Source organism: Protobothrops mucrosquamatus, unplaced genomic scaffold, assembly GCF_001527695.2.
Source record: "Protobothrops mucrosquamatus isolate PMUCROS unplaced genomic scaffold, P.Mucros_1.0 scaffold2599, whole genome shotgun sequence".
Lineage (NCBI taxonomy): Eukaryota > Metazoa > Chordata > Lepidosauria > Squamata > Viperidae > Protobothrops > Protobothrops mucrosquamatus.
The window spans coordinates 318,724-339,346 of record NW_015388653.1 but is presented as its reverse complement, the minus strand read 5'-3'; the positions used below and the strand labels follow the sequence as shown (position 1 = coordinate 339,346).

The 20,623-nt window shown below is 47.1% G+C and overlaps 2 protein-coding genes across 2 annotated transcripts; both read right to left on the bottom strand.

The window, feature by feature from the left end:
* Positions 1-646: 646 nt before the first annotated feature.
* On the bottom strand, positions 647-12,649 carry SNX15 (sorting nexin 15). Its single transcript, XM_015825342.1, has 8 exons — positions 12,548-12,649; positions 11,915-11,950; positions 9,023-9,143; positions 8,656-8,771; positions 6,115-6,367; positions 4,287-4,439; positions 1,398-1,640; positions 647-889 (listed from the first exon to the last, which is right to left on the bottom strand). The coding sequence occupies exons 1-8, from the start codon at positions 12,644-12,646 to the stop codon at positions 783-785; spliced, it is 1,128 nt and encodes a 375-aa protein (XP_015680828.1). The 5' UTR covers positions 12,647-12,649; the 3' UTR covers positions 647-782.
* A 2,661-nt stretch (positions 12,650-15,310) lies between these two features.
* ARL2 (ADP ribosylation factor like GTPase 2) lies at positions 15,311-19,333 on the bottom strand. Its single transcript, XM_015825341.2, has 5 exons — positions 19,242-19,333; positions 18,316-18,426; positions 18,058-18,220; positions 17,086-17,166; positions 15,311-15,463 (listed from the first exon to the last, which is right to left on the bottom strand). The coding sequence occupies exons 1-5, from the start codon at positions 19,304-19,306 to the stop codon at positions 15,329-15,331; spliced, it is 555 nt and encodes a 184-aa protein (XP_015680827.1). The 5' UTR covers positions 19,307-19,333; the 3' UTR covers positions 15,311-15,328.
* Positions 19,334-20,623: the final 1,290 nt, after the last annotated feature.

Below are 20,623 nucleotides of genomic sequence, written 5' to 3'. Positions count from 1 at the left end.
GAGTTGCCTTGAACTGTAAGATGGGCAGCAAATAAATTGGTTAAATAAATAAATTTGATAAATGAATTGAAAAGGTAAATGCAAAAGCTTGAAATGTTCCGGTGAAAATATGCAATTTTTTCTCCCTGGACAAAACATTTCAGACCTCTTTATTCTTTGCTTTCCATTTTGTGTGTGGGGGGGGGGGAGATATGTCTGCCAAAGGATCTCACATATTCTCTCTGGGATTGTGTTGCTCTGGACAGCCACAACAATTACTGGACAATGGACACGGATGCAAGCCAGCTCAAAAAAGGAAGGCACTTCTAAAGAGCAGTTGCAAAAAAAATCCTTCTCTAAATGTTAGGCTCTCTGCATTCACACAACCCATTCATTTTGTTCCCCTGCTTGGATAAACCCGGCCTGTTTGCTTTAAAGTTTTAACATGCAGGGAGTTGGCCAAACCCCTGAAGTTGAAGCAACTGAATCGAGAATTTCCGCATTCAGACAACTCCTTTTGGCCATCCTTGACCCCCTGTCTAAGCCATCCCCGAAGGGAAGAGCAAGCCCTACGGTTATTTTTTGCCCAGGTTTAACGTTCCAGATCCAGGCTTGAGGGAAAGGGCCCAAATGCACCACAAAAGCTAAGATTTCAGCTACAGTCCTTTGGAAGAAAAAATTTACGACGTTGTTTTATGTAGGAATTCCAAGCCCCCGACAAAAACGGCCTTGGGAAAGCGGTCAGCCTGAAACCCGGGTCTGTTGGCAGCAGGAAATACAAGCAACTCATGGTGGATTGGAAGTCAGAGTTCCAGATGCTTCAAATGTTGCTGGAAGATTTCTTCGGCCCTCTGAAGGTATTCGGCTGTCTTCTTCTTCACTGCTTCCCTGCGGGCTAGATTTGGATCGCCTGCAAACAGGAAGACATGTTGGATCACTTTGTGGTGGCTCTCCCTGGAGCCCTGGAATCCAGCCAGCAAAAAACAAAACAAAAAGTCAAAACAGCAGCTCAAAGCATTTAGCAGGGTAGCAGGCCACCAGCCGGCTGGGATTATAGCTTCTAAGAAGTACCTTCTTCTGGCCACATTCACACAACATACTCAAACCAGGATTGGTAAAAGACGAAGCAGCTACGTTTTCATGACACAGTAAACTTGATTTAAGTATTTACCTCAGTTAATTATTTTCCCCTTAGGCTTAGCCTATTGCACCAACCCAGCCTACCTTGTTTGTTCAGTAGCCATAGTCACACGACACGCTCAAACCTGGATTAGTAAAAGACGGAGCAGCCAAGAACAGTTGGTATCTGAATTAGACTTTGGTTCCAGCTCTGCTCAGCGCCTTTCCAGGGACCAAACTCGCCCCCGTTTCGGGAAAAATCCCAAAAGCCGAAAAGACCCACTCCTAGCTTTACGTACCATGAAGACCCTGAAGGAGCAAGTCAACTCCACTGCGGTAGCCATGAAAGGCCCCCTGATAGTCTCTGGAGGCTTCACACAGCACAGCTTGCCGGATCCGCTCAGTCGCTTCGGGCAGATACAAGGCACCTCCTGCCTCAGGTTTTTGCGTCATGTCTGTGCTGAGCAGGAATTCTGGTTTGGTCTCCGAGGCCTCCAGAGAAGCCAGATCGTCTTCGTGGGAGAGACCAGTGGCAGTAGAAGCTGGATCAGAAGGAAAAGAACAGATGGGCAGAAGCTCAACTGGCTAGAGAAAAAGATGGCTAGAATATAGTAATATAATAGAATAGAATAGAATAGAAGAGAAGAGAAGAGAAGAGAAGAGAAGAGAAGAGAAGAGAAGAGAGAATGGGAATAGAATAGAATAGTAGAGTAGAGTAGAGTAGAGTAGAGTAGAGTAGAGTAGAAGAACAGAGTTGGAAGGGACCTTGGATGTCTTCTAGTCCAACCCCCTGCTCAGGCAGGAAACCCAATACCCTTTCAGACAAATGGTTGTCCAGTCTTTTCTTAAAAACTTCCAGTGTCGGAGCATTCACCACTTCTGGAGGCAGGTTGTTCCATTGGTTAATTGTTCTCAATGTCAGGAAATTTCTCCTTAGTTCCAGGTTGCTTCTCTCCTTGCTTAGTTTCCATCCATTGCTTTTTGTCCTGCCTTCAGGCGCTTTGGAAAATAGCTTCACTCCCTCTTCTTTGTGGCAACCCCTGAGATATTGGAACACCGTCATGTCACCCCCAGTCCTTCTTTTCTTAAACTAGACATACCCAATTTCTGCAACCATTCTTTAATTTTTTTAGTCTCCAGTTCCCTGATCATCTTTGTTGCTCTTCTCTGCACTCTTTCAAGAATCTCAACAACTTTTTTATAATATGGTGACCAGAACTGTGTGGCCTTACTAAGGCATTATAAAGTGCTATTAACATTTTATGTGATTTTGATTCTATCCCTCTGTTAATGCAGCCTAGAGCTGTGTTGGCTTTTTTGGCAGCTGCAGCACACGGCTGGCTCCTATTCAACAGATTCAATATTCAACAGATCAACAAAGATGATAAATGATCTGGAAGCTAAATCATATGAGGAACGTTTGAGGGAGCTAAGGTATGTCCAGTCTAGGGGTCTCCAAACTTGATAACTTTTAAGACGTGTGGTCTTCAACTCCTCCCAGGATGAGAAGTTGAAGTCTTAATTTTGAGAGTTGAAGTCCACAAGTCTTAAAGTTGCCATGTTTGGAGACCCCAGGTTAGTCTAACAAAGAGAAGATGGGGGGGGGGATACACATGACGGCTGTCTTCCAATACCTGAGGGGCTGTCAGAGACGAGGAAATTGACTTAAATCTCCTAAGCACCTGAGGGCAAGACAAAAAATAATGGATGGAAACTTATCAGGGTGAGATCCAAGCTAGAACTACAGTGAAATTTCCTGACAGTGAGAACAATTAACCAGTGGAAGGGTGTCAGAGCATGCAGTCTTATTGTGCTGAGGTAACCCAGGAGTAAATACAGTAAACAGTGGTTTGTATTAAATGGTGGTTTATATTACAATATCTACAAATATACTAGAAACAAAATACATACACGTGATAATTCAGCAAACTCCAGTACACAGCAATTACAGCAGGATATGGACGAGAGAGAACACAGCAGCAAAAGCCTTCCCTTTTATTCTTCTTCTTCTTCTTGTGCCATGTTCGTTATCGGACGTTGGCGATCATGTTGGCGATCCTGTTTTTAGCAGCCGCACGAAAAAGTGCCGCTGAGTTTTTTCCCTTTTATACTCAGGCTCTTAAAGGGATAGAGACACCTGCTGAGTCATTCCTATCATTGCATCATTATATAAGCTGCTTAGCTATTCAATTATTATCCTGACAAAAGGGCTTGCCTTCAGAATTTGTGGGTGCTCCATTACTGGAGATGTTCAAAAATAGGTTGGACAACCATTTGGCTGGGATGGTATAAGGTCTCCTGCCTTGAGCAGGGGTTGGACTAGAACGGCCTTTCAACCTTTTCACCCAGTGTACCACTTTCAGGATATCCGAGTACCACCAGTCACCTAGCAAGGCGTCAAAAATTTGATCCAAAAAAAAAAAAAAAAAGGAAAGGAAAAAAGTGATCTACAGGTAGTCCTCAACTTACAACAGTTCGCTTAGTGGCTGTTCGAAGTTACAATGGCACTGAAAAAGTGCCCCCCAAGCCACAGCTGAGCAAGACACACCTGCCTGCCCACCTGGCCGCGCTCTTCCTCCTGTCCGAGGTTTTCATTGTTGTGAGCATTTCTGTTGAGGATTGGCAGCGGGGGTGGGGTGGGGGGGTATTTGGTTTTTATTCCCCCCCCCCGTCTGCTGGGTGGTTGCAGCAGGTTTTGGTCACTTCACATGACCCTGGGACACTGTGACCGTCATAAATATGAAGCAGTTGCCAAGCATCTGAATGTAAATCATAAGACCCTGGAGAGGCTGCAACATTCCAGCTGATCGGCGCTTCTTCTGGGCTCAGCGGAAGCGCCAGGATCAGCGCAGAGCTCCAGCTGGATCCTGGCGCTGATCCTGGCGCTTCCGCTGAGCCCTGACAGCCCTGCAGCTCCAGCCGTCTCTCGGTCAGGCTTGTGCGGTGCTGCCACCGGTTCAGCTCATTCCCCTCCCCCGCTACTTTTCTAGGATGGTCGTGTATCACCTGCCAGGTGCCAATGTACCACAGGTGGTACCCGTACCACTGGTTGAAAAGCCTTGGACTAGAAGACCTCTGAGGTCCCTTCCAGCCTTGGGGTTCTATGTTCCATGGGGAGATCCCACCCCCATCGGTGTCTTGGATCACAGACGATCATGCCTGTTGGTGGGCCTTCATTTCCTACCTACCTTCTTTGGAGAAGGGGTCAAAGAGGGCTAATTCTTGGACCGATAAGAGGCAGTGAGAAGGTGAGGCGTTCTTGGCTCCTTCCTCGTCTTCCTCCCTGAAGGCAAAGAGGGCATCCAGATCCTCCTCTTGTTCCACAGCGTCAGAGGCCCCCTCTGTGGTAGAAGCAACCGTCAGTAGAAGCAGGAGCACAACTTCTACTAAACTCCAAATCTATTATGGACTGGCCACCTTAAGATTAGGTTCCCAAATGGCTGCAGGCATGCAATTAATTGGACCAAAATTTTGGCAACTTGAAGCTGGCTGGGGAATTCTGGGAGTTGAAGTCCACCCATCTTACAAGTGGTCAAGATCTGAATTACAGACTGAACATTAGACTCCCCAAGCATTTTTCCAGGGATGTGCATCCTGCAAACCACAACAGCTGTAATCACACCCCACACTGTCAAAACTGAACAAACCACATTTTGGTTTAGGGCAGGGCTAGAGAACCTTGGCTCTTTTATGACTCGTGGACTTCAACTCCCAGAATTCCTGAGCCAGCATGGCTCAGCTTGGAAACCTCTCCCTTTCCCCTCAGCATGGCTGGCTCAGGAATTCTGGGAGTTGAAGTCCACGAGTCATAAAAGAGCCAAGGTTGCCTACCTCTGGTTTAGGGCAATCTTTGGACCTAACTATTGTGGTTTATTTACGGCTTGGGGCGAGATGCACACTCACACCTAGCTTGCGTATTTGGCAAGGGGTCTAGTACTGTAGAGAGTAGGGCAAGATTTGGAAATGAGCGATTACAACCTGTTTATCCCAACTGTGAGATGATTTATCCCAACTTAACTATGATTGGTTAAGTCAATAGAGTGTGAAGCTGCACAGAGAGTTATATGCTGGAAAGTATTCAACCCATCTTGTTGATTTGTTTGGCTTCTCTGGAAAGTGTGCACCTGGGCATGCGCAGAATGCCTTCCTCTCCTCAAGGGGAGCATAATTTGTTTGGTCTGGTGGTTAAGGCACCAGGCTAAAAAATGAGACTGTGAGTTCAAGTCCTGCCTTAACCATGAAAGCCAGCTGGGTGACTTTGAACCAATCACTAGGAGATGAATTCTAGTCCCGCCTTAGCCATGAAAGGCCACTGGGTGACCTTGGGCAAGTCACTCACTCTCTCAGTCCAGCCCATCTCACAGGGTTGTTGTTGTTGGGAAAATAAGAGGGGCAGGCATGTTGGATATATTCACTGCCTTGAGTTATTTGTAAAAAAAAGGAAGGAAGGAAGGAAGGAAGGAGGGAGGGAGGGAGGGAGGGAGGGAAGGAAGGAGAAAAAGATGAAGAAAGGAAGGAAGAGAAGGAAGACAGAAAAAAGGAAAAGGAAGAGAGGAAGGAAGGAAGGAAGGAAGGAAGGAAGGAGGGAGGGAGGGAAGGAAGGAAGGAAGGAAGGAAGGAAGGAAGGAGAAAAAGATGAAGAAAGGAAGGAAGAGAAGGAAGACAGAAAAAAAGGAAATGGAAGAGAGGAAGGAAGGAAGGAAGGAAGGAAGGGAGAAAGAAGGCAGAAAAAAGGAGAAGGAAGGAAGAAGGAGAAAGAAGGAAGGGAGAGGGAAGGAAGGAAAGGAAGGAAGGAAGAGGGAAGGAAGGAAGGAAGGAAGAAAGGGAGAAAGAAGGCAGAAAAAAGGAGAAGAAAGGGAGAGGGAAGAAGGGAGGGAGGGAGGGAGGAAAAAAAGGAGAAGGAAGGGAGAGAGAAGGAAGGAAGGAAGGGAGAAAGGCAGAAAAAAAGGGAAAAGGAAGGAAAAAATGCTACTTTCAACCTTTCTCATTTTGGAATCCAGAGCCTTAAGGAGGTACCTTGGTTCTCCATTTGGGGCTCAGAGACGCCATCTTTGCTGGCCACCTCTGGCTTTGGATCCAGCAGCCCATCCTCCTGAACCAGCCCCAGAGCCTCCTCGCCCTGTTCGACTCCTGCCGCAGGCACCGGGATGAGAGGGAGAGGCAGGGATGGCGACTCCCAGTGCCTGGGATAACTCTGCCCCTCTCCGCCCTGGAAGGACGAAGCGACCGCTGCTTTCCCACTGAACCGAGTCTCCGAGTTTGCCGCCTTCTGGATTTGGGCACAAAAGGAGATCAAAACTGTCCTCAACTTACGACTGTAGCTGAGCCTGGAATTACCATCATAAGCCATTGTGGTTGACGTCATGTCGCCAGACCTGATTTTTTTGAAAGTTTTTTGCAGTGGTCATTAAAGTGAATGCTGTGGTTGTTAAGTGAATCCACTTTCTGCAATGTTTTCTTTCTTTTTTTTTTTTTGCAGGAAAGCGGAAGTCAATGCTGGAAACCGGCGAAAAAAAAAGAGATGCATATTGGCTTGGTTAAGCAGTGTTTTTATAGAAAATTTAATTGATGTATCAGCGCGTTTGATCACATCAAACCGTATCATGGTTTTAATGCAGTGTTTCTCACCTCAGGCAACTTTAAGAATTCCCTTGAAACTGTGTGCGCTTCGGTTCCCCCTGGGGTATTCTGGGAGTTGAAGTCCACATACTTTAGGGTTGATCAGATTGGGGAAAAAAACACTTGGTTTAAGGCAGTGTTTCTCAACCTTGACAATTTTAAGGCATGTGGACTTCAACTCCCAGAATTCCACATGCCTTAAAATTGTCAAGGTTGAGAAACACTGGTTTAAGGTCATGCAATGCAAGATGCCCAAACAAACTGGGATCCTGAACCACAAACCTAGTCTAAATCCTAGTCTGGCTATTTGTGATGGATCCCAACAGTCGGTCCCCTGGATCTAACAGTCCAGTAATCAACGGTTCCCATCTGTGGATTCTACTGTCCAACTGGCTTTACTGCGACAAGAATCGGAGATTATTTGTTTGTTTGTTATTTGGGATTACATGTGGTCCTTAATTTATAACAGTTCACTTAGTGACTGTTCAAAATTACAACGGCACTGAAAAGTGACTTTTGACCATTTTTCAGACTTATGACCGTTGCAGCATCCCCCTGATCACGTGATTTACATTCAGCTGCTTGACAACCGACTCGTATTTGATGGTTGCAGTGTCTCTGAGCCACATGATTCTCTTTTGCGACCTTCTGACAAGCAAAGTCAATGAGGAAGCCAGATTCACTTAACTGTGTTACTAATTTAACAACTACAGTGATTCATTCTGAAGGGAACTTAAAATCCAGGCAAGAGATGGAAAATCAGGGCATCGATTTAACATGGTGGTCACATTTACAAATGCAAGTCAGACATGACAAAGATATTAAACAGTATGGATTTTATAAAGAGCAGACTATGTTTGATCAGACATTACTAACTTCTGATGAAAAGTTAATTAAAAAATGTATAATTTCTTATTAAATCTCAAAATGGAAGATGAACAAGTAAAAGAGACAATGATAGTATGGGCAACGAATTTTGGATATAATATAGATTTAGAGAAGTGGCAAAGTTTGTGGGAAAGAAACTGTAAATTGACAATGTCAACTTCATATAAAGAAAACTTATATAAAATGTACTATAGATGGCACTTGCCACCAACAAGATTAGCAAAAATGTTTAAAAATATGTCAGAGAAATGTTGGAAATGTAAACACAAACCAAGTACTTATTATCATATGTGGTGGACATGCGTTAAAGCAAATGGACAGACTTACTTTAAGGTTGAAAAAAAAAGAAGAAACAGAATATTTTCAAACTTAGGGCCTATTTTATCAATGGTTAGAGAAAAGATTTAGGGATTAGGAATTTAATTTGTATTAGTGAATAAGATACTCAGATAACACGTTTCTGTTGAACGGTTACTATTGAATTCTGTTAAAAAAATAATCAATAAACTTTATAAAAAAACAACTGCAGTGATTCACTTAACAACTGGGACAAGGAAAGTTGAAAAATGGGACAAAACTCACTTAACAAATGTCTCGCTTAGCAACATAAATGTTGGGCTCGACTGTGGTCATAAGTTGAGGACCACCTGTATTTATTTATTATTAAATCTATTTGTCACCCATCTCATATCCAGTGACTCTGGATGGCTTAGACCAGGGGTAGGCAACCTTGGCTCTTTTATGACTTGTGGGCTTCAATACCCAGAATTCCTGAACCAGCCATGCTGACTCAGGAATTCTGGGAGTTGAAGTCCACGAGTCATAAAACAGCCAAGGTTGCCTTCCCCTGGCTTAGAGCATCAAAAGATTCAGGATTAAGGACCGCAGTAAACTTTGCCACCCAATCCGTGGCCCCTCCACACTCAAAGCAGGGCCCCTGGCAAACCACGATTGCGCAATGCACAGTCAGCCCCTCCCTTTCCCCACCCTTGTGGCCCTTGTTCACTGCAACAATCTAAAAAGAAACACAGAATAAATAAATGAAGGTACCCGGAAGAACTCCTTCAGCTGGGGGCTGTTATTTAAGGCCGGGATGTGGATGGTGAAGCACAACATGTCTTCCGCCGCCTTCCTCCGCTCTTCAATCACCTCAGGGTCAAACCGGCCTGTGGAAGATTGGGGAGCAACGTTTTAAGGGTGCAAGGAAGCCCAGGACCCTAGTTCCCAACCAATGAGGTCAACGGAAGAGACAAGTCACCTCTCGGTGTGCGGGATTCCTAATGGCTGGGGATTAGCGGCATTGTTAGTCCCTGAAAAAAGTCGATTGGGGAAAGAGGGGAGAAAGGGAGCTGAACCCCAAAAATCTGGTGATTTTATTTTTCCAGGGCTGCAAAGCTGGATACGGTCGAGGACTCACCAAAGACCTGCGCTCGCGGGAAAGCCGGGAAATCCTCCATGCGACGGAAGAGATTGCGATGGGTGTAAGCCAAATCTGCGTGCAGCTTCTTAAAGTCGCTGTACCTCTTCCACACCACGATCTGTAGGATGGAAGGGAGGGCGAGATTCAGACAACCGAGAATTCGTGACTATGCTAGCTTTCTCCAGGCAGGGACTCCCTGCATGTCTGAAGGTATTGGTGCAGGGTAGTGCAGTATTTCTCGATGCTGGCAATTTTCAGAGGGATGGACTTCAACTCCCAGAATTCCCTAGCTAGCCATGTTGGCTGTGGAATCCTGGGAGTTGAAGTTCATCCATGCTGGCTGTGGAATTCTGGGAGTTGAAGTCTACTCATCTTCAAGTTGCCAAGATTGAGGAACACTACTATCGTGCATTGGGGAGACCTCATTTCTACCCCTTTCCCTTAGGTATAGAGCCTCCCTTTCAACAATCTACCTCACAGGGTTGTTGTGATGGAAGAAAAAGTACATAGCATAATAAGGTTGGAAGAGACCTTGGAGGTCTTCTAGTCCAACCCCCTGGCCTGTGGCAGGAGATCCTATACTATTCCAGACTTTCTTTGGGCTTGAAGGGATGGATACATGTGATCACAGAGAGAATAACAGACCAGAATAACAGAATTGGAAGGGACCTTGGAGATCTTCTAGTCCAACCCCCTGCTCAAGCAGGAGAGCATTTTAGACATATGGCTGTCCAATCTCTTCTTGATGGAGCACCCACAACTTCCAGAAAGAAGCCATTCCACTGGTTGATTGTTCTCTGTGAGTCAACTGAACAGAGAACATGATCATAAAACGTGGAAAAGGGAGGAGCCAACTATATGCTTTTTTAGTGGCATATAAGGCCAGTAGATTAACTACTAAATGTATTTACCCTGTGCCAATCTGCACAGGAAATATCTCCTACTAGGACAGTAACTGCTTTGTTCTTAGAACGCATCATTCTTGCTCACATTCAGTCACTTGACTTTTTGTAAAATCTGCTTTTCTCTCTTTTAAGACGGGCCTTTGGGACGTTTATGGGTTCTGTGTGCTGAGAGAAGCAGAGGCATCAACTTCTCTTGTAAGATGTTACTTGAGAAATCAATAGAAATAAAGCCAGGGCATTGTCTCCTGCAGTAGGCTGTGAAACTGACTAGGACACATTGTGGAACCGGGTAGATAAAAGCTTCTCCCCAGATCAGGCTCGGAAATTGCCTTAAAAAGAGAAGGATTTCATCAAATGCACAGGATGGAAGGAAGGATGTTTACCAGAAGAAAATTAGACTAAATGCAGCACAACTGCCTTCATTTTGGACTGCTTAATTTCTACTTCTCAATCGAGCCTCCTATCTTGAGATCTCCTAGTGGTCTCCCATTCAACCAGGTTCACACTCTGTTTAATTTTCTGGCTCATCAAGGCAAGCTAAGTGCTACCTCCTGCTGTGACAATAGTGCATTAGCCGAATTTAGTAATATAATTGCTAAAATACTGTAATGACACATATGTGCCACTAAACCAGAGATTATTAAAATAATGGTTTACCAAAATGACTGATTTAGGATTCACAAAACATCGTGAACGATAAAGTATCTAACCACAGCATATTCACACATTATGGTTACCCAGCTTAGTGTATACATCATACTAAACTGATTAAAGTTAACCTTGGTTAGGGTTTTTTTGGCTCATTGCTGACTGAGGCAAAAGCTTGTTTAGCTAGTCAATGGTTTATTGTTATGTTCACGCAACTTACTCAACCTCTTTCCTGAGTGAATCTGCTGTATTGATTGATCCATAAGTTTATTAACTTTCCATATAGACCAGTGGTGGCGAACCTATGGCACGCGTGCCAGAGGCGGCACGCGGAGCCCTCTCTGTGGGCACGCGCCATTGCCCCAGTACATGTGGTCTCTAAAAGTTCATCACTGGCCTAAGACCAGCCAGCCTGGAGCCGCCATTGGGGAGCCCACAATCCCACCCGCCAGAGACCCCCCTGGATCTCCTTCAACCCTGCCCGGCTCCCATAGGTGTCCCTCCCCATAAGCAACATCAAGGTGGCCATGCCCACCCCGGCCATGCCCACCCAATCTGCCATGACTCTTGCAGACACACCCATCCAGTGGCCATGCCCACCCAGTCTGCCACGCCCACTATAGCTGCACCCGCCGAGTGGGCCACACCCACCCGGCACCCGGCGGTACATAAGTGGGTTTTGGGTTGCAGTTTGGGCACTCGGTCTCTAAAAGGTTCTCCATCACTGATATAGGCTAATCCTCAAGTAAGCTCCATCACTGGAGATTTTTAAGAAGACATTAGATAGCCATTTTTCCAGGAAAGTATAAGGCAGGGGTCTTCAAACTTGGCCCTTTTATGACTTGTGGACTTCAACTCCCAGAATTCCTTAGCCAGGCAAGCTAGCTGACAAATTCTGGGAGTTGAAGTCCACAAGTTATAAAAGGGCCAAGTTTGAAGACCCCTGGTATAAGGCTGGACTAGAAGACCTCCAAGCTCCCTCCCAACTCTATTATTTTGTTACAAGTAGTCCTCAACATACAACAGTTCCTTTAGTGACTATTCAAAGTTACAACAACACTGAAAAAAGGTGTAAGTCGAGGACTACCTGTGTTCTGTTAACCAAGATTCATATTCATTAAGACGAGCAAGTTGTGTGGATGCAGCAGAGATTTGCAACTGACCTGGGTCAGTGTCCTAGGAGAATTGGCACCACCAGGTTGCTTGAGACATCAGCTAAAAGGTGTTGTCGTGAGAATCCAGCCACTAAGCCCCTTCGCCAACCCACCCTGATCTTAGGACCATGTGTTGTGTGAAGGGTTTTATCCTCCCTTCCCTGGGCAGGATACCCACGTACCTCCTTGATGTCATCTGGATTCACCTTTGAGACAAACTGGAAGGAAAGAGATAACAGGAGGTGACTGTCAATTGGCGCCTTGCCAACTTTGGCCCTCCCTGATGGCTGAGGAATCCCAGGAATGGCAGAGGCTGGGGGGGGGGGCAAAGCAGGATGCCAGCTCAAGGCCAGCTCCCTCTTGCATGTCCAGATGTTCTCTGCCCCCTCCCAGCAATTGCAGCCTGGGGGGCAGAGACCCCTCTCCATCTTCCCCAGACCCATCAACTGGCAGCCCCAGTGTACCTGCATTTTGCATTACACACCCGCATGCACGCACATAGAGGATGGTGATAGCAGGGCAATATCACGCCTCTGCCAAGGGGCAGGCTGGGGAGGGAGGGGGAGAAGCAGCCCCCCACCCCCTTTGCAAAAAAGAAAAGCAGAAGGATGGGGGGGGGGAACCAGCGCCTTCTCCCTCCTCTCTGCACAAGCCCCTGAAACGCCTGCTTTGCTTCTCCTGCTCCACTGGCTGCACCCGCCCATCGCTCCCCGCACTTGCACGGTCTTGGCGGAGGGGGGCAACTGCGGGGTTTCCTCCCCACTCCCCGCCGGGCCTGGGGGGGTGGGAAACTCTCTTTGCAACGCCTTTCTCACTTTGGCCGTGACTTTGTACTCCGTGTAGCCTTTCGGGTGGCCGCGGGGGTCGCTGACGGCGTACGACCGGTGAAACTCCTCCTTCGCCCGACGGGACATCCCGACGCCTTTTTCGGCGTCGCGGCCCCTTTAAAAGCCAGGACTGCGGCCGGAAGGGAGAAAGTCCGCGCGCCGCCGCCGGGAGCCTCCCGCAGGGCGCATGCGCGCCCAGCCCTTTCCCGGCCTGCCCCTTCCCTGCCCGGCGGCTGCCCCAGGGAGCGTCTGCAAAGGGCAGTCCTGGTTGTTCGGCGTTTAGGGATCGTGGGCGATGCTCCCAATTCACAAAAAGCGAACGAGGATCGGGGTTTTTTTTCCTCCAATCCAATCCGGCGCCCGTCAGGGACCTTGCACCGACCGCTCCCCGAATCCCAAAGCAGGTGGGAATCTTCAAGAAGAGACTGAAGTGCCATCTGTCAGAAATGGTGTAGGGTCTCCTGCTTGGGCATGGGGATTGGACTAGATGACCTCAAAGATCCCTTCCGTTATTCTATTCTATTCTATTCATTATTCCATTCCATATTTTCTTTTCTATTCTATTCTGTTCTCTTCTATTCTACTTCCATTCATAATAATAATAATAATAATAATAATAATAATAATAATAATTAATAATAATAAATAATAATAATAATAATAATAAATAATAATAATAATAATAATAATAATAGTTGGAAGGGACCTTGGAGGTCATCGAGTCCAACCCCCTGCTCAGGCAGGAAACCCTATACCATTTCAGACAAATGGCTGTCCAGTCTCTTCTTAAAGACTTCCAGTGTTGGAGCATTCACTGCTTCTGGAGGCAAGGAGTTCCACTGGTTAATTGCTCTCACTCATAAAATTTATCCTTAGTTCCAGGTTGCTTCTCTCCTGGATTAGTTTCCATCCGTTGCTTCTCGTCCTGCCTTCAGGCACTTTGGAGAATAGCTTGACTCCCTCTTCTTTGGGGCAGCCTCTGAGATATTGCCACACTGCTATCATGTCCCCCCTCGTCCTTCTCTTCATTAAACTAGACATACCCAATTCCAGCAACCGTTCCTTTCTACTCTACATTCTATTCCATTCCATTCCATTCCAATTATTCTATTCTACCTGGGAAATTGGATTTTCCACCTGCATCTAGAGCTGCGTTTCTAAAAGTTTAACCTGGGGGGGGGAGATTTCAACTCCCAGAATTCCCCAGCCAGCATGCCCAGATTGTGGAAGGGGGCAGGATACAAATCTTGAAAATAAGTAAATACAGATTATCCTTGATTTATGACCGCAATGGAGCCCAAAATTTTTTGTTGCTAAGTAAGGCAAGTTTAGTGAGCTTTGCCCCATTTTACGACCTTTCTTGCCACAGTTGTTAAGTGAATCACTGCAGTTGTTAAATTAGTAACACGGTTGTTAAGCAAATCTGGCTCCCCCACTGACTTTGCTTGTCAGAAAGTCGCAAAAGGGGATCACCTAACCACGGGACACCACAACCGTTATAAATATGAGTCAGTTGCCAGGCATCTGAATTTTGATCACATGACCTCAGGGATGCTGCAGTGGTTGTATGAAAAACGGTCATGAGACATTTTCTTCAGTGGAATGGTCACTAAATGAATTGTTGTAAGTCAAGGACTATCTATGCCAAACCCACTGTGGAAGATGTGGGTCACCCCATGCTTGCTTAGGGAATTCTGGGAGTTGAAGTCCACCCATCTTCAAGTGGCCAAAGTTGAGAAACACCGATCTAGAGTTTGCCAAGTTGGAAAAAGCTGGTCTATTCCAACCTGCACCCAGATCTCTTTTTTTTAAGGGATGAGGGAATTTCTTTTGAAATTGAAAATATGTTTTCGTGCTCCTGGGATTTAATAAGCGGATTTGTTTCCCTCTCCAAAGTAGGATTATGATTATTTCAATGTTCTTAAGAACTTGGGGATGGGGACAGTTATGCAACATGGAAAAGATTGTTTTTTACAACAATAAATAAAGCAAAATTATGAAATCCACATACTGGCCCTCATATTAAAATAAAAAATAAACAAACTGGTCAGCTGGCTGATGCGAATGAAATTCTAAGTGCAGAAGCTGTTCCCAGCCATTTCTCTGGTTAAAAAAAAAAATACATGCTGGATTTGAATCTGGTTTAAAGTTTCATCCTCTCTCCTAAATATGGGTGGAATTCCTGCTTCTTCCAAGGATGCTAAATCAACCCATTTTTGAACTAGAGACCAAGTGGCCAACTTTGCATCAGAGACCTAACCACAAAAGAACTAACCAACTTGAGAAACAACCGAGTTTTGAGGAGCATGAATCATTCCCAAACCACTTGTGGGAACACAGCCCAACCTGATTTAAGCATGTGCAAACCTTGAATCCAGGACAGCGGACAGATCCCTCTTCTTCACCCAGTCGCACACAAGCTGACTCCAAAATTCCCCGACTCTCTTTAAAACAGCCACAGCTTTATTGGTCTGCTTTTAACACAATCCCGTGCGGAGAACTAAAGGTAGCAAAGTACCACTGGTTTTCCCCCCACCTCCAGCTGTCCCCTGCCACAGGACCGATGCCACTCACTTTTGCACTGGCCATTGTTTCAATTAGACCCGGATCCAGGGTGAAAGATGGGCCATTGGTCAAAATGCAGTCTCTAAATCTGAGTTTTTCAACCTCGGCCTCTGGAAGATGGGTGGACTTCAACTTCCAGAATTCTGGGAGTTGAAGTCCACCCATCTTCCAGCGGCCGAGGTTGAAAAACACTGCTAGATTCTCTCAGTCTGCAGTGAATATCCGGCTTGAGATGTCATCCAACAGCCAATCAATGCCCACCAGTAGATTTTCCCCAGTGTAAGCACTGCAACCTCGGATGCACCAATGGTGGGTCTGGATACTGTCGAGGTCCAGGGCCTGGGGAGGAAGCAAAGGGGGAAAAAAATCAGAAAATTCCCCTTCCGCGCAAAGGTAGCAAAGATCTGAGGAGGCCAGGGACCCCTCCCAAACCTCCAAAGGGGACCTAGAGACTTCAAAGAGGTGAAAAAGGGCAAGATGGTGGAGAAATGAGCCATGCAAGGCTTAAAATGCAGGACTGCATGTGCCATCTTGACTTTTTTGACCCGTTTGCCCCTCTGGGTAAGTGGATTGTTCCCTGGACTTTGGGAAGAGGTGGGGGCTCTCCTTTGGAGGGGGCAAAATGGGGAATTTAGTGGAAAAAACTAAGCCGCCCAGAATTAACTTGAGGCAAGATAGGTGACCTATAAATGTTATAAACAAATAAAGAGCTGAGTTGTGGTTTCTTATACTGGATCAGGATGGGACAATGTGGTATTTTAAAATAAAATGAGCCACTGATGATTTTGTATTGTTTATAACCCATTTTAGGGCTAACAGATGTTGGAAGAGAGACTTTGTGCTTTTTGTCAGTTCTCTGACAGGGAATCCTTACAACCACTTTGACCGTTCAAAGTTACAAGAGCAATGAAAAAGTGACTTATGACCATTTGTCACATTTATGACCATTGCATGGTCACATGATCAAAATTCAGACACTCGGCACCTGGCTCATATTTATGACGGTCACAATGTCCCGTGATCCCCTTTTGCAACCTTCTGACAAGCAAAGTCAACAGGGAATCCAGATTCACTTCACAACTGTGTTACTAAGTTAACAACTGCAGTGATTCACTTAACAACTATGGCAAGAAACGTCGTAAAGTGGAGCCAAAACTCACTTTACAAATGTTTCACTGAGCAACATAAATTTTGGGCTCGATTGTGGTCGTTGAGGATGAAACATGCTTTTGCAATCTATCAGGAGCAGGATTTGAACCGGAGGAACATTTTAATAGAAAAAGCCGAGGGATTGTTTCTTCTATCTAGAATGTTCCATTGGGGTTGAAGAGAAGGGAGGGAGGCTGCAGGCAGAAGTGTGCAATGGGAAACAGATTGGCACCAGTGGTGGGATTCAAATATGTGAATAACCGGTTCTCTGCATGGATGCCGCTTCCAGACGTCCATTCTGGGCCTGGGCAACAAACAATTAGCTACCGGTTCTGCCGAATTGGTGCGAACTGGCTGAATCCCACCACTGATTGGCACCCTCATCCTGGGCACAATTCTATATGCACAAGAATCTCACGAGCCACCCAGAAGCTATTCACTAGATTTGGAAGGACAGTTTCATGCTTTTTTCATCCCACTTAAGAATTGCTACTAGGGGGAAAAAATGCAGAGTTTCTCTGTTCCGCTCAGTGTCCAGTTTTAAAACTCAGCTAAGTTTTAGCTACTGCCTTTTTCAATTCAGAACCTTAGGGCAGAGTTTCTCAGCCTTGGGCACTTGGAGATGGGTGGACTTCAGCTCTGGGAATTCTGGGAGTTGAAGTCCACCCATCTCCAAGTGCCTAAGGTTGAGAAATACTGCCCAAGGGATGCTCGCCAGGAGCCCAATGATCGTGGTTGCCCTTGCAACAAGAAGGGGGACAAACAAATTTAATAAATACATACATAAACAAACCAACTGCGATGGTTCTTACCTCCTGGATGGCGCTGGGACTTAATGCACCTGGCAGGTCCTGCTTATTGGCAAAGATGAGAAGTGTGGCACCAGCCAAACGCTGCACAAATGGAGAGAAAAACCAACAAATACACCAAATTTTCTCACTCAACCTAACGGCTTCCGAAGCTAATTGGCACCAAATGCCAATTTTGGGAATTAGGAGTCCTAAGAAAAGGAATCCGGGGTGGGGCAGCCTGGTCAATTCTTCTCCTGGACCAAGGAGAGCGGACGAAGCATTGTTGGGGAAACGTGGTCACTTTAAGATGGGTGGACTTCACCTCCCAGAATTCCCCAACCGGCATAGAAGGTAGAGCACTTTCCAGCCTTGCTGGGTTGGGCCACAATAGAGCAATAGCCCAATCCCAAATTGGTTTCCTCGATGGGGTCTCAGCAGATGCTCAGCCATGCCAGAGTTGGTTAAGACTGGATGGGGGACCACAAGGAAATCATGGAGGTAGAGACTACATTGCCAAGAAGGTTTTTTTTTTTGATATTTATTTCTATCGCGCCTTTATTCTTTTTTGCAAATAAACCAAGATGGCAAACATATCCAACATTTCTTCCTCCTATTTTCCCCACAACAACCACCCAGTGAGGTGGATTGGGCTGAGAGCGAGTAACTGGCCCATAGTCCCCCAGGGAGCTTTCCTGATTAAGGCGGGACTAGAACTCACCATCTCCTGGTGATTGGCCCAAAGTCACCCTGACAGCTTTCATGATTAAGGCGGGACAAGACTGGTTATAAAAATAAATTACACATTTATATATATGAAGTGACTAGGAGTCAAGGAATTCTGGGAGTTGACGTCCACTGCTTCAGATGTTTGGGGAATCAGCCAATCAGGATTCCCAGAATGCTCTCTCCCTACCAAAGAATTCTGGGAATGGATGTCTCCAAGATCCCATTCCAGAGGAGGCCGCCCCTCCTCTCTCCAGCGAGGCAGCCCACCTCTTCCACCAGGAGGGTCTCCAGCTCCTTCTTGCAGTCCTCCAGCCGCTGATGGTCGGCGCTATCCACCACCCAGATGAGCCCATCGGTGCTCTCAAAATAGTTGCGCCAGTAGGAGCGCAGGGACTTCTGGCCCCCCACGTCCCAGATATTCAGCTTGAACCTGTGGGGGAGAGAGAGAGAGAGGCAAGGCAGAGGTGGGAGAGCCAGGCCGGGGAGGGGGAAGCCGGGAGGAGGACGGGGTGGGGGGATCCTCACCCGCGATGCTCCAGGGTCTTGATGTTGAAGCCCAGCGTGGGCGAGATGGTGTCAATCTCGTCTCCATTGAACTTTTTCAAGATGGTGGTTTTGCCGGCATTGTCCAGGCCCCTCAGGGCGGCCCGAGTCAAGGATCGTAAGCAACAGTGTTAAAAGCAGGACAGCATTAGAGCAGTGGTTCTCAACCTTTTTAATGCCGTGACCCCAACCGGTCATAAGTCAAGGACTAAACCGGTCGTAAGTCGAGGACTAAACCGGTCGTAAGTCGAGGACTACCCAACCGGTCGTAAGTCGAGGACTTTCCCTGCCCGGGAGCGCCGCGCATGCGTGGTTCCGCCCCCTGCACCGGCCGAGGCGTAGCTGGCAAGTGGCAGAGATGGAGCAGGCCGACCACCAGCTGGCCCAGCCCAAGGGAGGTAAGGCACCCGCCGGAAAAGGGGGAAAAAATGGTGGACAAAAAAAATGGTGGACAGCCTTGCTTGGCGACCCCCGTGAAATGATCGATCGACCCCAAATGGGGTCCCGACCCACAGGTTGAGAACCACTGCATTAGAGGAAGGTGCCAAGCTGCTGGCAAAGGAAAACCGCAGAGGAGGGAAAGGCATTTGAATCCCTAGCCACTGCTGCCAAGTCCTGCCAAAGCATTTTCTGTGCCCCTAAACGTAAAGGGCTGTGCCTTGCCTGGGAAGCACAGAGCAGGCAGGGATTGAGCCCCAAGCACTCTGCCCATGCTCAAGGGCACTCTTGACCAGGCAAGTTGAGGGATGGAAACGCTGCCTGGGGAGGGAGCGCAGCCCCAAAGCAAGCTCCTCTTTCCTGGGATGCAAAGTCAAGGCTTCCCCCGCCTTTCCCAACTCGACCCACCCGCCGCCTATTCCCGGTTTCCCCCCACTCCTCCAGTCCTCCTTTTCCTCGCGGAAGGATACAGCATCAGCAGGCGCAGCTCCCGCTCCTTCTGTCGCATCTTCTTCAAGATGCTCAGCAGCCCCATCGCCCGCGCGGAAGCTTTGCTCGCGCTCCGCCCTTTGCCGGGATGCCGCGCGCGTGACTCCGCCGCTCAGAACTCCGCCTCCGCCAATGAGGAAGGTCGTGGGGCGGTCCCGGCTGTAGAGGAATATACAGGAGGAGATGTATATCTACTTCCGGATCTCAATCGCAAATTTTGCTGGTTGCTGCACGGCAGCCAGGAGATGGCAGCGAAGGGACTTTAATTAGTCAGAACAGAGCCGGAAGGGACCTTGGAGGTCATCTAGTCCAACCCCTGCTCAAGCAGGAGACTCTTATACCATTTCAAAACAGGTGGCTAGTCTTCGACGCGTTGGTGCTTTATGGTCCCTTTTAATTACATAAAAGTTGCCTTAGGCTTTTACTTGGTGGAAAGCAATTGTATAGATGCACACGGTTGTGTTGAGACTGTGTAGATGGCAGCTAAGAGACTTAACAAAATGATAGAGTTGGAAAGGACCTTGGAGATTTTCTAGTCCAACCTCCTGCACAAACAGGAGAACCTATACTTTGTGAGAGCAGTTGTGCATTTGTGTGGTTACTGCCTGGGTCAGAATACAGAATAACAAGAGTTGGAAGGGACCTTGGAGGTCATCTAGTCCAACCCCCTGCTCAAGCAGTAGACCCTATACCATTCCAGATAAGTGGCTGTCGTCTCTTCTTAACAGCCTCCAGTGATGAAGCACCCACAACTTCTGAAGGCCAGCTGTTCCACTGATTGATTGTTCTCATTATTAGGAAATTTATCCTTATTTCTAAGTTATTTCTAGGGTGTTTGAGACAAAAGTTTTCTGTCTACTCAGAAGTAAAAGCCTTGAATCAAATTAATTTGATATTCTCAAATGGGTGGAAGATTTGGTGATTTAGTCACGGTTTCCATCGTCTGTGCATCTTTCGCTTCAAAAGGAACCTGAAGTCGAATCTGCCCACAGGTCAGACCGTGGCCATTCACCGATGAGTCCCGCCCCCCTCCTGGTAGAGAAGATGAATCGCCAAGCTGGACGATTGTCAAATCTACCCAAGGTAGATTTGCGAAACTTCAAAGAGATATGTGCTATTGCACTGAGAGTTTAAACCAGTGGTTCTCAACCTTTTTAATGCCGCGACCCCAACCGGTCGTAAGTCGAGGACTAAACCGGTCGTAAGTCGAGGACTAAACCGGTCGTAAGTCGAGGACTACCCAACCGGTCGTAAGTCGAGGACTTTCCCTGCCCGGGAGCGCCGCGCATGCGTGGTTCCGCCCCCTGCGCCGGCTGAGGCGTAGCTGGCAAGCGGCAGAGACGGAGCAGGCCGACCACCAGCT

Bases quoted from the DNA above. Each gene is read 5' to 3' on its own strand.
- ARL2 (XM_015825341.2), bottom strand. From the start codon at position 19,306: ATGGGGCTGCTGAGCATCTTGAAGAAGATGCGACAGAAGGAGCGGGAG. The intron at 18,221-18,315 runs GTGAGGATCCCC...TCTCCCCCACAG, and splicing joins AAGACCCTGGAGCATCGCGG to GTTCAAGCTGAATATCTGGG. The intron at 15,464-17,085 runs GTAAGAACCATC...CTTCCTCCCCAG, and splicing joins GTCCCAGCGCCATCCAGGAG to GCCCTGGACCTCGACAGTAT.
- SNX15 (XM_015825342.1), bottom strand. From the start codon at position 12,646: ATGTCCCGTCGGGCGAAGGAGGAGTTTCACCGGTCGTACGCCGTCAGC. The intron at 6,368-8,655 runs GTACCTTCATTT...GCCCAAATCCAG, and splicing joins AGCTGAAGGAGTTCTTCCGG to AAGGCGGCAAACTCGGAGAC. The intron at 4,440-6,114 runs GTACCTCCTTAA...CTTCTACCACAG, and splicing joins GCCCCAAATGGAGAACCAAG to AGGGGGCCTCTGACGCTGTG.